The sequence below is a fragment of the Pavona decussata genome, unplaced genomic scaffold, assembly GCF_977016875.1.
Source record: "Pavona decussata unplaced genomic scaffold, jaPavDecu1.1 SCAFFOLD_254, whole genome shotgun sequence".
Lineage (NCBI taxonomy): Eukaryota > Metazoa > Cnidaria > Anthozoa > Scleractinia > Agariciidae > Pavona > Pavona decussata.
In genome coordinates, this window is record NW_028145657.1 from 4,589,405 (window position 1) to 4,602,614 (window position 13,210).

The 13,210-nt window shown below is 40.5% G+C and overlaps 3 protein-coding genes across 5 annotated transcripts in view; 2 read left to right on the top strand and 1 right to left on the bottom strand.

The window, feature by feature from the left end:
* LOC146456712 (uncharacterized) overlaps positions 1 to 13,210 on the top strand; it is a 38,610-nt gene that overhangs the window by 9,411 nt on the left and 15,989 nt on the right. The gene's annotated exons all lie outside the window — the stretch shown is intronic.
* On the top strand, positions 478 to 6,841 carry LOC146456713 (uncharacterized). Its single transcript, XM_085093014.1, has 5 exons — positions 478 to 1,322; positions 2,331 to 2,816; positions 3,405 to 4,229; positions 4,623 to 4,904; positions 5,237 to 6,841. The coding sequence occupies exons 1-5, from the start codon at positions 765 to 767 to the stop codon at positions 6,431 to 6,433; spliced, it is 3,348 nt and encodes a 1,115-aa protein (XP_084949140.1). The 5' UTR covers positions 478 to 764; the 3' UTR covers positions 6,434 to 6,841.
* LOC146456714 (bifunctional 3'-5' exonuclease/ATP-dependent helicase WRN-like) lies at positions 4,067 to 10,425 on the bottom strand. 2 transcript variants are annotated; one of them, XR_014858798.1, is made up of 3 exons: positions 9,623 to 10,425; positions 7,602 to 8,990; positions 4,067 to 4,206 (listed from the first exon to the last, which is right to left on the bottom strand). XR_014858798.1 is itself a non-coding variant. In XM_085093027.1 (2 exons), the coding sequence occupies exons 1-2, from the start codon at positions 10,126 to 10,128 to the stop codon at positions 7,679 to 7,681; spliced, it is 1,818 nt and encodes a 605-aa protein (XP_084949153.1). In that variant the 5' UTR covers positions 10,129 to 10,425; the 3' UTR covers positions 6,843 to 7,678. The 2 variants fall into 2 exon arrangements, 1 of the variants encoding a protein (XP_084949153.1); XM_085093027.1 differs by lacking the exon at positions 4,067 to 4,206 and having other exon boundaries at positions 6,843 to 8,990.

The following is a 13,210-nucleotide window of genomic DNA, read 5'->3' on the forward strand; positions in this document are numbered from 1 at the left end:
TGAAGGTCTAGCTGAGAGCATAACCGACTTATGTCGAATTTTAGCCTTTCGATTTCGCCTTTCGATTTCGCTTGGATTTGTCCGAATTTTGGCTCTCCCTGGTTTTCAAAACATTTCGCGGTTTTACAATGGTGGACAAAACTCCTTGAGAAAACCAAACACGAACAGAACAAAAACCACTTGCTTACTTCTCCCTCCCACCCCCTCCCCCTATGCAATGACAACCGAACACAGACAGCCAAAAAACCACTCACTTACTGTTTCTCCCTTCATAATTCTACCACAGTTACTTCTCCCTCCCCCCCTCCCCCTTATGCAATGTTGATATGGGAAGTGATGCTTGCCAGGAAACTGTTCGTGACCCAAAAGACAACATTGAGTCAGGGGGAGGGGGAGGGGGATTTGGTAGTTTGCTAGTCTACAAGTGAACGCGCTTGGAAGGCAAATTTTTTGACAGGTTTTGTCCACGTCTACCCTGGGTGCTAGAGGTTTATTTTTTCCTTTAACCCGAATAATCGCGGCGAAAGCCGCGCCACCGGCGCGAAGCGCCGTCAACGAGGCGCGAAGCGCCGAGGAGAAAAAATAAACCTCTGGTCACACGAACCGAGAACCTCATTTCCATGCAGATTTCGTATCATATATCTTATAAAACCGGTTTTAACCTTGGGGGGCTGGCGTGGGTCTGTTTGTTTTCATTACGGCGTGACAGATCTGACAGATCTGACATATGATCGCGCGTCGCGCGATCATATGTCAGATCTGTGATGGGAAAATTCCGCGAAAGCCGCTCTTTCGGCACCGGAGCGCCCAAAACTCCGGTGAAGATTTTGCGTTCATCTTTAGACGATTTTTGTCGTGTGTGTAACGTTGATTTACGTTTGTCTGGACAAGGGAAGTTTAATTTATTCGAGGGAGAGACTTCGAAGAAGCAAAATGTTTCCGCTAGATTATCCTCCGTGTTGGGAATTCCCGTTGAGAAAGAACAAGATGCATCCTCGCGGTTGTGCTTCAAATGTAAAAAAGAGATGGAAAAACTTGAGACACTGAGCGAATGCATGAAAAACTTTCGTGAGAAAGCGCAGCAATCACTGCAGTACCAAAAGAATTTATTTGATAGTGGTATTCAAGACCGAACGAAAAGGTGCCACACTAGTTCGCCCAGCAGTCCGATCAGAAAGAAGGCCGCTCAGAAATCTCCTTTTCGTCCTGGCCGTAGGCAGATTTTAAAGGCAGTAAACTCGATGAACGTTTTAGCTGAACTCCCATGTCACGAGGAGCTGATAGTTCCTATACAGCCTAAGAAGATAACATCTTCCATTGAGGTAAGATTCACGATTACACGTGTTTACATGTTTACATTCGAGGTGAGATATTGCCGGAAATATGTCAGTTTAGTTTGAACTCGGAAATCGGTCCCGGAAAATTAGTGTTTAGCGATATTTCTTGGCAGTGTTAATTTGTAAGAAACGTTCTTTAACATGCCTAATTTACGAACTTTATCAGTGCCATCCTCTTCCGTTTTTTAATACACTCGATTCAGTTCGGCATATATTTTACCACTTGCATAATTGGGATCAACAAAGCCCGGGGCGGGGGGGGGGGGGAATTCCCCTATAAAAATGACGGGGGTGCTCGTCTGAAATTTTGTAAAGATCCCCTAAGAGGTACCAAGATCGTGTTTTGTGGGCATGGCTCCAAATTTTTATCACCCCTGCTCCTAAGAGGTACCAATGGTAGTTCACTGTCAAATAGCTTCAGTCATATTTTTTGGCTCACCCTAAAAGGTACCTCAAATGCTCCCGCTGTGGACCTTTTGAGGCTGAACACCCCTAGAGGTACCAAAACCACATTTTTAACTCCTAAAAGGTACTACGAGCACCCCTGCCACTTTTACATGGAAGTCCTTCCCTCGGGCAACAAATGTATAGGTTTAGGTATGATTTCTATAATGTTTCGTGTCTTAACAGTTATGGAATATATTTGCATTGCTTATTAATAATTTTTTGTTTTGTATAGCCATGGAATCTATGTACATTGTGTTTTTTTTTTTATTTTGTTCAGTTCTACGGGTTGATACTATTGTTAAAAAATAATTATATTACTGATACTGAATAAATTAATGGAGTGAATAAATTAGTTTTCTTACATTCTGTGCAAGTGAATAGCACACCAACTATTTGTGGCAAATGAGAGAAATTCCACTTCCATGAGGCAAAATTTAATGCTGCTTCGATTGTTTTGTTCTGAGGTGATGATGACGTTGAGAGGTTGAGTAGCCGTTCAATCAGGACACAGGTTATACTAAATATAATTATCTTAATTAATTTCAGGTCAAACTGAAGTTTCCATCCAAAACGATTTACAAAGAGATTACAGAGGAAGTGAATGCCACAATAGTACGAAATGTGGTGTGTGGTACCAATGCAAGTATTGCGAATGCAGTATGGTCTTCTGATGAGCTAAAGAGCTGTGTGCTGAAAAATGTAGAGAAGGAAATACAAGATGAATGTTCCAGGTTGTGTAGCAGAAAATCTCCTTCCATTGTGACTGACACCTCTCCTGAATCCATCATATCGTTGAAGGATAGTCAGATTGTGCATGAACTAGAGGAACGCACGCCAGTCCTACATCGATGCCTAACTGCAGCTGCTTGCTCAAAACAAAAGAAAAAGTCCACTCGTGTTGATCAAGACCAGAAAACCACTTCAGCTGTGAGCATGGCAAGCTCAGTATTGTTAAGATGTCGCAACCCTGCCATGTCAGCCAATGCATACCGTCTCTCAGTACTGTTGTGGCATGGAGGTGCCCAAAAACAGGTAACTTGATACATTTATAATGTAGTATTGATATTAAGGTTTTTTGCAGCTCTTGTTTACAAATGTTGCGAGGGGTCAGGAAACGAATCAGGAGGGGAATGGATCATTTGAATAGCCTTTTTGCATTTTCCAATTTGACATGGAAGGAAAAGATGGATCCAAGTGACATGTATGGATCGAGTTGTCAAGGGTGTATGTGTGTTTTTCACAAAATTTGGTGTATTAGAGTGATTTTACTGAGACCGTGAAACAGTATCTAGCAGTCAGTCAAAATTAGCCAAAATTAGTCAAAACTAAACAAAAGAAAACAATGGAATTAGTCTCTAATAGTGCCTACTAGTGCGTGCTAGCTCAGTGACTGTTTCACGGTTCGAGGAACAGTTAGAGGAAAATCACTCTGCCTCAACCTGTAGTTAATAACAAATTATCATTGTGTTTTGCACCCCCTCATCTGCCATGGAATTCCAGTTTAAATAGTATACTTCCGTGGGGGAAGGGGGAGTATGGATATACTTTCTGGAACCAGTACACAATACATAAATTGTTATCCATTTCTGATTTTAATGCTACACCTTATGTTTATCATAGTTTTACAAGAGGTGTAGCCGCTGGGGCATCTGTATGAGTCATTGGAGGGTCTTAAAGAAAATCGATGAATTTGGCCAGAACTTTGATGAGCTGGTTAAAGAGTGGAAAAGGAGCATTGAACATAGCTGCAAGAGGGAGTCAGTTCTGTCATCGATTATGGAGGTTGTAGAGGATGCAGAAATGGAAGTTGTCCCAGAGGGATTGGACACCATCAATATTGCCGACCTTGACCTCACATTTCCAGCTTCATCCTGCCTGGCAGGTTGTATAGAGGATTTACACCAGGATGCAAACCCTGCTGAATGGCAAGACATCGATGCTAATCTCTCGGTGGAGGAAATAAAGGAACGTGTAAAGATGCGAATGGGCAGCAAATTTTGCCTGAAGGCATTTGATTTCGTAGTTGGCGAAGTTGGCGACATGTTCAATTCTGAAACATTAAAAGAGTTTGCAGAACACCTCAAAATGACACATCCTGCATCATTTCAAATTACTGGGGATAATCTCGACCTGATGATCAAGGTCAAACACTTGTCGAGTACCAACCAGAACAATAGCATACACTGGTTCAACCTGAATGCTGTTAAAAACCGTGTGCTGGGGAACCACCTCCCAAATGATGCACCAATCAAGTCTGTGCTTGATCTGGAAAATGTAGATTTTCTTCCATCAGCAAGGGACAATGCCGAATATTTACATGCCATAACTGCCTTGGCCACAAGAGTGATTGTGAAGAACATCCCAGCATTCCACAAGTTCAAAGATGTTGTGGTTCATCACATTCCCCACGAATATTCTGAGGCTATGAAGGAAAAATCAATTCAGGTAAGTGAATAAACTCAAAAATTGAAATTAAATTGCCTTCGGAAAATGTAATATGTTCTAACTATAAGTACTTTTCCATACCATTAGAATTTCATGATCAATATTAAACGGATTAGCTTTCCCCCAGGGAGAGTTGAATTTTGTTATACCTGGGATAATTGAATAGAAACAAAGATCAAAAATCAATGTTGAGTCCACCAAAAAATTAAATCATTTTATGTCTCAACTGATCCCCAAATTGTGAATTTCAACCCTACGAAAGAATCCTTTGATTATGTATCCCCGTAACTTTGTATCCACATAGTACTTACACCTCCACCTGGGGTGGAGGGGGGATAAATTAAAACTGTTGACTGAAGTTTTATATCCTTTGTTATTATCTGTATCCTACAGCTACCACTTGGACTTCTTTTTAAAAATGAAAACGTGAATGAGGATATGATTGATATCTTGGAAGACCTGCATAAGAAATATCTTCCCATTGAGAAAGAACATGTCAATGGCCGTGAAGTTGTCACCATTCTGGAACGAGTGTTCTTTGGAGGAGACCAGCTCACCGATGAACGAGCAAGCCACTGCACGGATGCACGGTGTGACGGAGATACAAGTTTTGAACGACTTGAAGGTGTAATCAGTAAAGTTGAAGACTGGCATGCTATTCGCTATTTGTATCAGGTTAGATCTAAGATACTATTTGTTTGATTTGCAACAGAATAAGGGCTTCCCACAAAACAGAAAATGACAAAGAACTCTGAAATGTTTCAAGTGAAAACAAAGAACAACAGATAATATACTAAAGCCCTCCATGCCCACCATTTGCAAGTACTGGATTTTTGTATTAATTGTATTTATTTTCTAAGAAAATCAGCTGGCATTTCTAAGCTGAGTTACATTGTTATGGGGCTAAAACCTTACAAGTTTGGACATTTTTTCATGGGACCTATATAATATATAATAATATAATGTAATATAATATATATAATAATATGTATGTTTTCAATTCACAGATCTTGTATGACATCTTCTTTAAGGCCTCTTCTGGAAATGACATCGGGACAATGTGTGCCAACATGAATGTTATCAACAATTGTAATGCCAAGACAAATAATGTCCTTGACAACTTCAATCAGTGCAAGGACTATGTCAATCTTGAAACAGATGCACTGATCACTGCAGCAGCCTTGACATACTTTGGGATGTCCAGTCTTGATGACAAAGTTGACTCTGTTATCCCACCAGACATCTTAAAGTCATCAAAGGAGAAGAGGAGGCTATGGCTTCATGGCCATGTCAAGCAGATGCTATCAAAGTTTGTTATGTCAGATCAGACATCTGAACATGAACACATCAGAGAGCATGTTGCAGAAGCAAACCGTCCTAAAGTGTATGTATGTCGAGTGTGTGGAAAGCAGTATAAGTATCCCAAGGCACGAGAAAATCATGAGAACAGAGTACACCCTGAATCAATACAGACTGAAGATAATGATACTCCCCCCCAGGATGGTGCAAATGCAGATGGTGACAGTGAGCCTACAGAAAAACCAAGAGATGACAGATACCAATATGCAACCTTGCACCTCTCCATGGGTTTTCTGTTACGGAACTTTGACGATGCAGTCAAGGAGGGGGATGGAAAACGCATCATTTGCTGTTGGAAGTTTGCCATGCTCATCTACAGAGCTTTCAATCATAACAAGTATGCTCTAGCAGCTTTGCATCTACAAGCAGACATCATGGCAATGCTCACTCCAAGAGAAGCTGAGAGTTTGGTGTGGAACAGAACAGTAAACACCAAAGGAGGAGCTGGCAAAAACATTTCTATGGATCTGAGAATGGAACATTTAATCAATTTAATCAAAGAACTTCTAAAGCATCTTGGACCTAACATCACGGAGAGTGCTGCCACACATTGTAGCAAGTCCGTTGGTCATGTGGATCGCCTCCTTGACGCAGTGGATGAAGACTTGCTGGTTGAAAGCCCAGGTGGTCATCACAAGGTACAGAAACGGGAACCTGATTTCCGTCTCCTGGTTGATGAGATCCACCAGAAGGGAAGGATGTTTAAGTTTGCTCCTGAGTCTGAACGAAGATACCATGTGTGTGGGAACTTTCGTGACAGTTTAATTAAAGGGTTGGATTTGGGAAAACTTAACAAGTGGATCAGTGAGAAAACGAAAGAACTTCACAAAATGGAGTCCTTGTAAAATGTACATTATAATTAGGGCTTCATTTTGTGACTAGTTCTTTATTTTTTTCTCTGATCCATTATAGCATTTAATCTTTTTAGGGACTGGTCACTATTCATGTAGAGGGTTTTGACAAAGGATGATGGGGGCTCAAGACTGTTAGATTGGCTGATTTTTTCACAATGAATTAATATGGCACCGTCAATATAAAGTTTGGCCATTGCATGTACACCTTTCAGTGAACAACCTCTTTTGATACCAGGGGCGATTCTTTGAAAACTTTATTGCAGTTGGGCAATGATCTTAATAAGATGTGATTGGGAAAGTTTATTTCCCTCAGATTCTTCAAACTTCTTTATGACATGTAGGATGGGCGTATATAGGGGAGTTGTATATGTATAATTGAATTAAGAAGGGTCAGAAATTCTTCCCGCCAAAAAATGCGAAACGAATGCTTGGTCATTGCCTCGATGGAAATTGGTTTTGGTTACAATATTATTTGTACATAATGAGATTTGCTATGCCAGAGTTCGGCTGGGGAGATGGGTCTGATTTTGCCCCATTGTTGAAACTGTAAATAACTGAAACTGTAAATAACTGTAAATAATTCATTCTCAGACATTTATTGTTTCATAGGAACTAAAAACTACCAATTATTATTCACCAAAGAGGTTTTCATACTATTGTGTTATTTACATGTATCATACTGCAATGTCTATTTAGTAATACCAGGGGTAGTCAATTGATAGAAATCGATATCAATCTTCGATTGTTATCGATTACTATCGATTGACTACCCCTGGAGTAACATACTTATGCAGTGAATATAATTACTTCTCTTTTACACATATATATTTAATTATCATATAGATAAGGAAAAAACCTCATTTGCATTTACTTTCAACACACTTTTATCACTTTTAACTAGTTTCATTATTAGACCTCATCAGTTGGTGACTACCAACTGATAAGTAGTCGCGAACATAAAAGTTTGTTGAAAGTAAATGCAAATGAGGTTTTTTCCTTATCTCTATATGATGCTGAGTAATACTTTCTTTACTTTGACAAGCAAAATTTCTCAGAGATATTTAATTATATATTTAATTAAATGTAATAAATGATATTTACATTTTGTCACAAGGACATGAACATTCATAAAAAATAAATAACTTCCCACAACACATACCGGCATGTCACAGATGTTGAAAGTGATGTGAAATCATCATCACAGGTGCAAGAAGTGTTCACAATGTTTGCACCCCCTTACTCTAACTCCATGACACCTGACAGTTCAGAGTCACTGGAGGTACCAGAATGTTCATCAGCCGAAGAACTGTTTTCATAGATTCCACCATACCCAAGATCAAAGTTCCAGGACAAATCGTCCTCACAGTTTAAGTCACAAGACATGTCTAACTCAAAATCTTCAAATACATCTCTGATCATGTACAAAATGTCTACTGCATGTTGCCTTTTGAACACGGGGTTCAAACTAATCACATCATCCACAGTAAAAATGTACTTGCAAGTTTTCAATACTGACTTTATCAGTGTATCAGAGAAACCAGTTGTTGTCTCAGATGACAGAACATAGCCAGCACATCTTTTGTTTAGTTCTTCCTGGTGGTCCTCTAAAAGTTCCTTAAGTTCTTCCTTCTGGTATTGCTCTACACTTCTTGTCTTATGCCCCTGCAAATTGGCGGGAGAATGACCTGAGACATAGGCTGATAGTTCCACGTCACAACTGTCCCCAAGGCATTTGCACGTCGCATGGCAATTCACACAGCAGTCATGTGCGACATTAGTTGACGATGCTGTTGCTGCAAATTTAGTTGGAAGCACTTTACGGAGGCAATCATTTCCTTTTGCATAAAGTTTCATCGTCTCTTCACACTTCTTTAGTTGATGGCCAGTGAAGAACAAGAGAGACTTGGCTGGCTTGCCATCCCGGCCAGCTCTCCCCATCTCTTGTACGAAATCATCCACTTGACGGGGCGGACCATAGTGGATGACTTGGCGTACATCGCTCAAGTTTACACCCATTCCAAGGGCTGTTGATGCAAACACGACTCGGCAAACTCCCTCGTCCTCAAATAATGAGGCAGACACACGTTCTTTGTGGTGCTGTAAAGTTTTGGCATGGTACATGCCAATTAGCATGTTTGCAGAAATGTTTTCCGATCCTGTGGGGAAGTAGGCTAACTTGCCAAGTTCATATTTAAAATGTTTGAAAAGCTTTCCACAGTCTTTCTGTGATTTGCAATACACAATAGTTCTCGGAGTCTTGTCAGCCTTTGTTTTCAGCATATCTATAAGCCATCCAAATGTACTTGAAAGGTCTTTGTCGACCTTGTGCTTGTAGAGATAAATGTTGGGCCGATCAGGACTAACACGAATTATGTGTGTATCAGCTTTCATGGACAAGCCTTTTCGGGTATCCTCAATGACTTCCTCAGTGGCTGTGGCTGTTAAGGCGAGGACAGGTGTTCCTTGGGGTAGCAGCGAGCGCACATCGCCAATCCTGAAGAAACACTCCCTGAACGCAGCTTTCTTTGCTTTTTCATTTCCCTTTCCCCTGAAAAGTATCATATGTTACACTTATTATTACATTCATTTTGAAATCACTGGTGATCCCTGCAATCTGATTGGCTCTCAACAGTGTGATTTATTCCCAAATTGCACCATTTTTTGCTCTAAATCGCATCCTTTCTTTAGCCCATTAAAATGGAAATGAGGTAACAAAAATAGAATATTAATATTGACAATGATACTCTGTGATTTCGAAATAGGTGTAATAAAGTGGTAATTGAACTTTGTGTCATGCAATTTTGGTCTGAAATCATACTTGTGATTTCAAATCGAACTCGCGCGCGATTTTGAAATCAGGCGTGTGATTTCAGACCAAATTGCACTCCACCCAGTTATCTTAACATACACTACAAGGAGAAGACTGTCGTGTATAAGGTAAGATCAAAATAATTGATAATGCCTCTTTGTAGGTGTCAAATCCAGACATAAACACCCCCCCCCCTCCAGCATACCACAGGCATTTGCTAATATTTATAATACCCAGAAAAAGTTACGAAACGGTAAAGAGTATCCAAGACTGATTTTCCTGAAACCTAAAATTTGTCAAAACTAAACAAAAGAAAACAATGGATAATGTCAAAATTTCAAGAAAATCAATGTTTTAATTTCAAAACCTACCATTTTGGGACTACATGTGCCTCGTCCGTAACCAAACCAAAGAGATTTTCCTGAATCTCTCTGCTCTGGAGCAACTTTCGCCACTTTTCTTCGCGAACAATAAGTTCTGGACTTGTGAAAACAATGGAATGTTTAGGAATATCATCATCCAGAAGGCCAGCATCACCAAGAGAACACGCAGCAATTCCGTGATCGGCAAGCTCTTGAATATGTGACTCGATCAGAGCACTCAGCGGGCAAACAACAACCAGTGTAGCATTCTTTGGGTATTTAAAACCTTGATCATGAAGGTACGAGCAGACAATCGGCACAAGTTGAAAGATCAACGATTTACCACAGCCGGTCGGAAGGACAGAGAATACATCATTCCGCTGGATAAATTTGAACAACGCTTCTTCTTGAACTGGTTTCAGGTTTTGAATTTCCTTAAACTTGGAATCTAACGCGTATCGCACTGCATTTTGAAAGGAACGAGAGAAATCGCTTTCTTCCTCGCTCGCCGCCATAATAGTTGTTTTGTTCGCGTCATCTCCGGTTTCCGCGACAAAAACCGGTTTTGAGTCCCACAGGGTCCCACGGGAAGCTGTGGTTTTAACTATCCAATCACAGTTGTTGTTGTTTTTGTCGAACCAATCAACGACGCGGTTCAATTCCTGAACCGATTTCTCACATGGAAATGAGGTTCCCGGTTCGTGTGACCAGAGGTTATTTTTTTCCTCTCGGCGCTTCGCGCCTCGCTGCAGCGGCTTCGCCGCGTAATTTCCCTCCTTCAAACGAAAAAAATAACCTCTGGCACCCAGGGTAGTCCACGTCAGACTCATTTTCCAAATTATCGGTAGCCTAAAAGTTTCCACTGTCCACGAGCCGTGTTTAGTCGCACTAGTTGTTGTTTCTATAAGTAACGTTTGAGATGATATCATGGTTTGCTTTTGCGGGTTGTAACAAGCCCAAAATAGATCAAGGCAGTCGGGCTAAACAACTTGCGTATCGTACTGGCTAGTTGGTTTCGCTTTTGTTTGGTGAAGTTTGTAAACGCACGACATCTATGGATCTTTTGAAAAGTTTTGAAATTGACGAATGTAGTTCACAGGAACTGGTGGAAATGTTGTCCAAAGAATCCCTCCTTGGTAGTGATGACTGTGCCGTGGCAAATTTTTCAATTCGATTATCAAATCCCGCGGGAGCATCAGAGACAAATCTCGCCATGTGCAAGGTGTTTTGCAAGCCTTTAGGTTGTGGTTTGCGAGGCTTGAAATTCAGTATGTAACGATTAACTTGACAATTTCAAGACAATGATTCAATAAAAGTACGATTAACATAGCTGATTTTCAACGGTTAACACCGACTGCTCGTGAAAAGAATAGATAGTCAGTACCTTTTAATAGAACTGCCGTTAATTGTTGTTAATCGTTGTTAATCGTTGAAATGGCTACATGTCTTCCTGTTAATCGTGTAGAATGCTAGTATTTTGCGTTATCAAGAGTGATATGTCGACAAACGGGACAAAGCTGGATTTTACGCCAGGAAATGGACACATTTTCTCTTGGAGAATGTAACTGTTTACATTTCTGACATTCCTGTCACGTATGTAGTAGTTTGTAATAGAATCAAATAAAAACGTGACAGCATTCTTTTCGTTGCTCCCGCGAAAAAGACCGCTTTCGTGTGCCGTGTTTCAAAGACAACGAGTGTATATTGAATACAAGTATTTAATACTCAGTGCATTGTCCTTTTGGTCATCCAGTGTCTATAATGTTACCGATACATATCTTTACAAGATGGTAAAATGTCTCAATGGCATTAATACGAAACACAAAGCGGCGTGAAAAAATACTGGACAATGGTTTTCAATCGAATTGCAGTTCACATGCAAAAGTTTGGACAAATCCGAGCTACATCGAAAAACGGGCTGAAATTCGACATAAGTCGGTTATGCTCCCAGCCCTTCAATTACTGCGTACAAAGTTGTGTTTTTGTATGCGTCGATTCTGGTTCCGTTAATCTGCACCCGTACGAAAATTTCGGACCTGACAGAGACGGAATCCGGCCTGACTTCGGCGGGAATACCGTTGATAGAACCAAACATCAGCAAAACAAGAACCGGGCAAAAAAAGTGTCTGGCTCCAAGCTAATAAGCCAGACAAATGTTACGCTCGTGTCTGGGTCACGGCAGCCGCACAAGACACTTACAGGAACAGAACAAGAGCCAAACAACCTCAAATTACTTTTCCAAATTTGATAACTTTAATAAGTAGCTAGGCACGGGCCTGATAAGAGCCTGACAAGAGATTGGAAAGAGCCAGACAAGGTACGTTTAGTTTCTTTTCAATGAAATTGATCGCAAAGACAATGTTAAGACTAGCTGTTACAGTGTCAAGGAATATAAATAAAGCACGAACAGCGTTGTTTATAAACACACCTGCATATGGTATTACGGTCATCACGCTGCTCGACGGACCGCAAAATTTGGAAATCCCAAACTTGACGCTGAAAAAAAAAGCCCAGTTCCTTCTTGACAAATGTTTTGAAAATCAGGGCATTCCGCCGGCTGAATCCATAAAGAAGTCGTTTCGCTGGATTCCAAGATCAACGTACGTCACACACTGCACTGCACGTACGGCGATGCGTTGTTTTGATTCCTAGCACGCGGTTTTATCTATCAAATGCCATAAGAGACATCGACATCTTGCAGATAAGTATCTCATTGTTTAAATTCATTTTTGATTGGTTAGCTTTGAGATCACTTGACGGTTACAGTTACTAATTTTTGGCGCTTGGAGTGTTAACCGTATTTTCAATGTGCGCGCGCGAAACAGTGCAATTGCAGTTACCGTCTTTCTTTTAGGCTTGTTAAGTTAGCAGTGATCGCTTCTTCCTCAGTGTTTTTAAGATCTCTTCAAGGATTTAACAAAGTTTTAGAATGTCGCTGTTCGCATGCCTTTATTTTGATTCAGACAAAAGTGTATAAAGGATTTTACATGTAAATGTAAATTGCGAGGATCTGCCAGAAAGCAAGCGAGATATATGTCGAATACATCTGAGGCCTGAGGAAAATGGAAGCAAGAAGAGGTTCTTAGCAACCATCTCAAAGGTTTAGGGGAGAGGTAAGCTACATTATCTTGTTATAAAATAATGTCAGTCCTTTAGACTCGAATTTTTTTCTTTTCGTTTTATCTATTTGATTTTTTTGAGTGTTCCGAACTGTTCCAATGGCTAAATTTCATGTTCGGTAAATTTCAGCTGCCAAAACGAGGAGAGGTCGAGTTAAAATTTAGAAAGCTTTATCAATTAAGATTTATTAATTGAAATCGTCCGTCTTTTATCCGACGAAAAATTCAGTAGTGTTTTGAAATGTTGTAAAGTATGACCGGCCGGGTGACCTCGGACCATCTGAGAATCAGGCTCTATGCCCTGCAAAATAATTAGACTGAACTCACACCAAAACACACAAAAGGCGAGTTTGCACTTTACTCATGTTTTTGGAACTGAATAAACTTGATTTAATATTCGCAAACCACAACATTCTCTGCCTCTCCCCCAAGACCGCTCTTCGAAAGGTCCGGCTCACGCAACGCGTGTGAGAAGTGC

What these genes read in the sequence shown, in the direction of transcription:
- LOC146456713 (XM_085093014.1), top strand. Translation starts at nt 765, where the DNA reads ATGGGAAAATTCCGCGAAAGCCGCTCTTTCGGCACCGGAGCGCCCAAA. An exon ending in ATGGAGGTGCCCAAAAACAG is followed by an intron (nt 2,817 to 3,404) that starts GTAACTTGATAC and finishes TGTTTATCATAG; the next exon opens with TTTTACAAGAGGTGTAGCCG. An exon ending in CTATTCGCTATTTGTATCAG is followed by an intron (nt 4,905 to 5,236) that starts GTTAGATCTAAG and finishes TTCAATTCACAG; the next exon opens with ATCTTGTATGACATCTTCTT.
- LOC146456714 (XM_085093027.1), bottom strand. Translation starts at nt 10,128, where the DNA reads ATGGCGGCGAGCGAGGAAGAAAGCGATTTCTCTCGTTCCTTTCAAAAT. An exon ending in GCACATGTAGTCCCAAAATG is followed by an intron (nt 8,991 to 9,622) that starts GTAGGTTTTGAA and finishes GATACTTTTCAG; the next exon opens with GGGAAAGGGAAATGAAAAAG.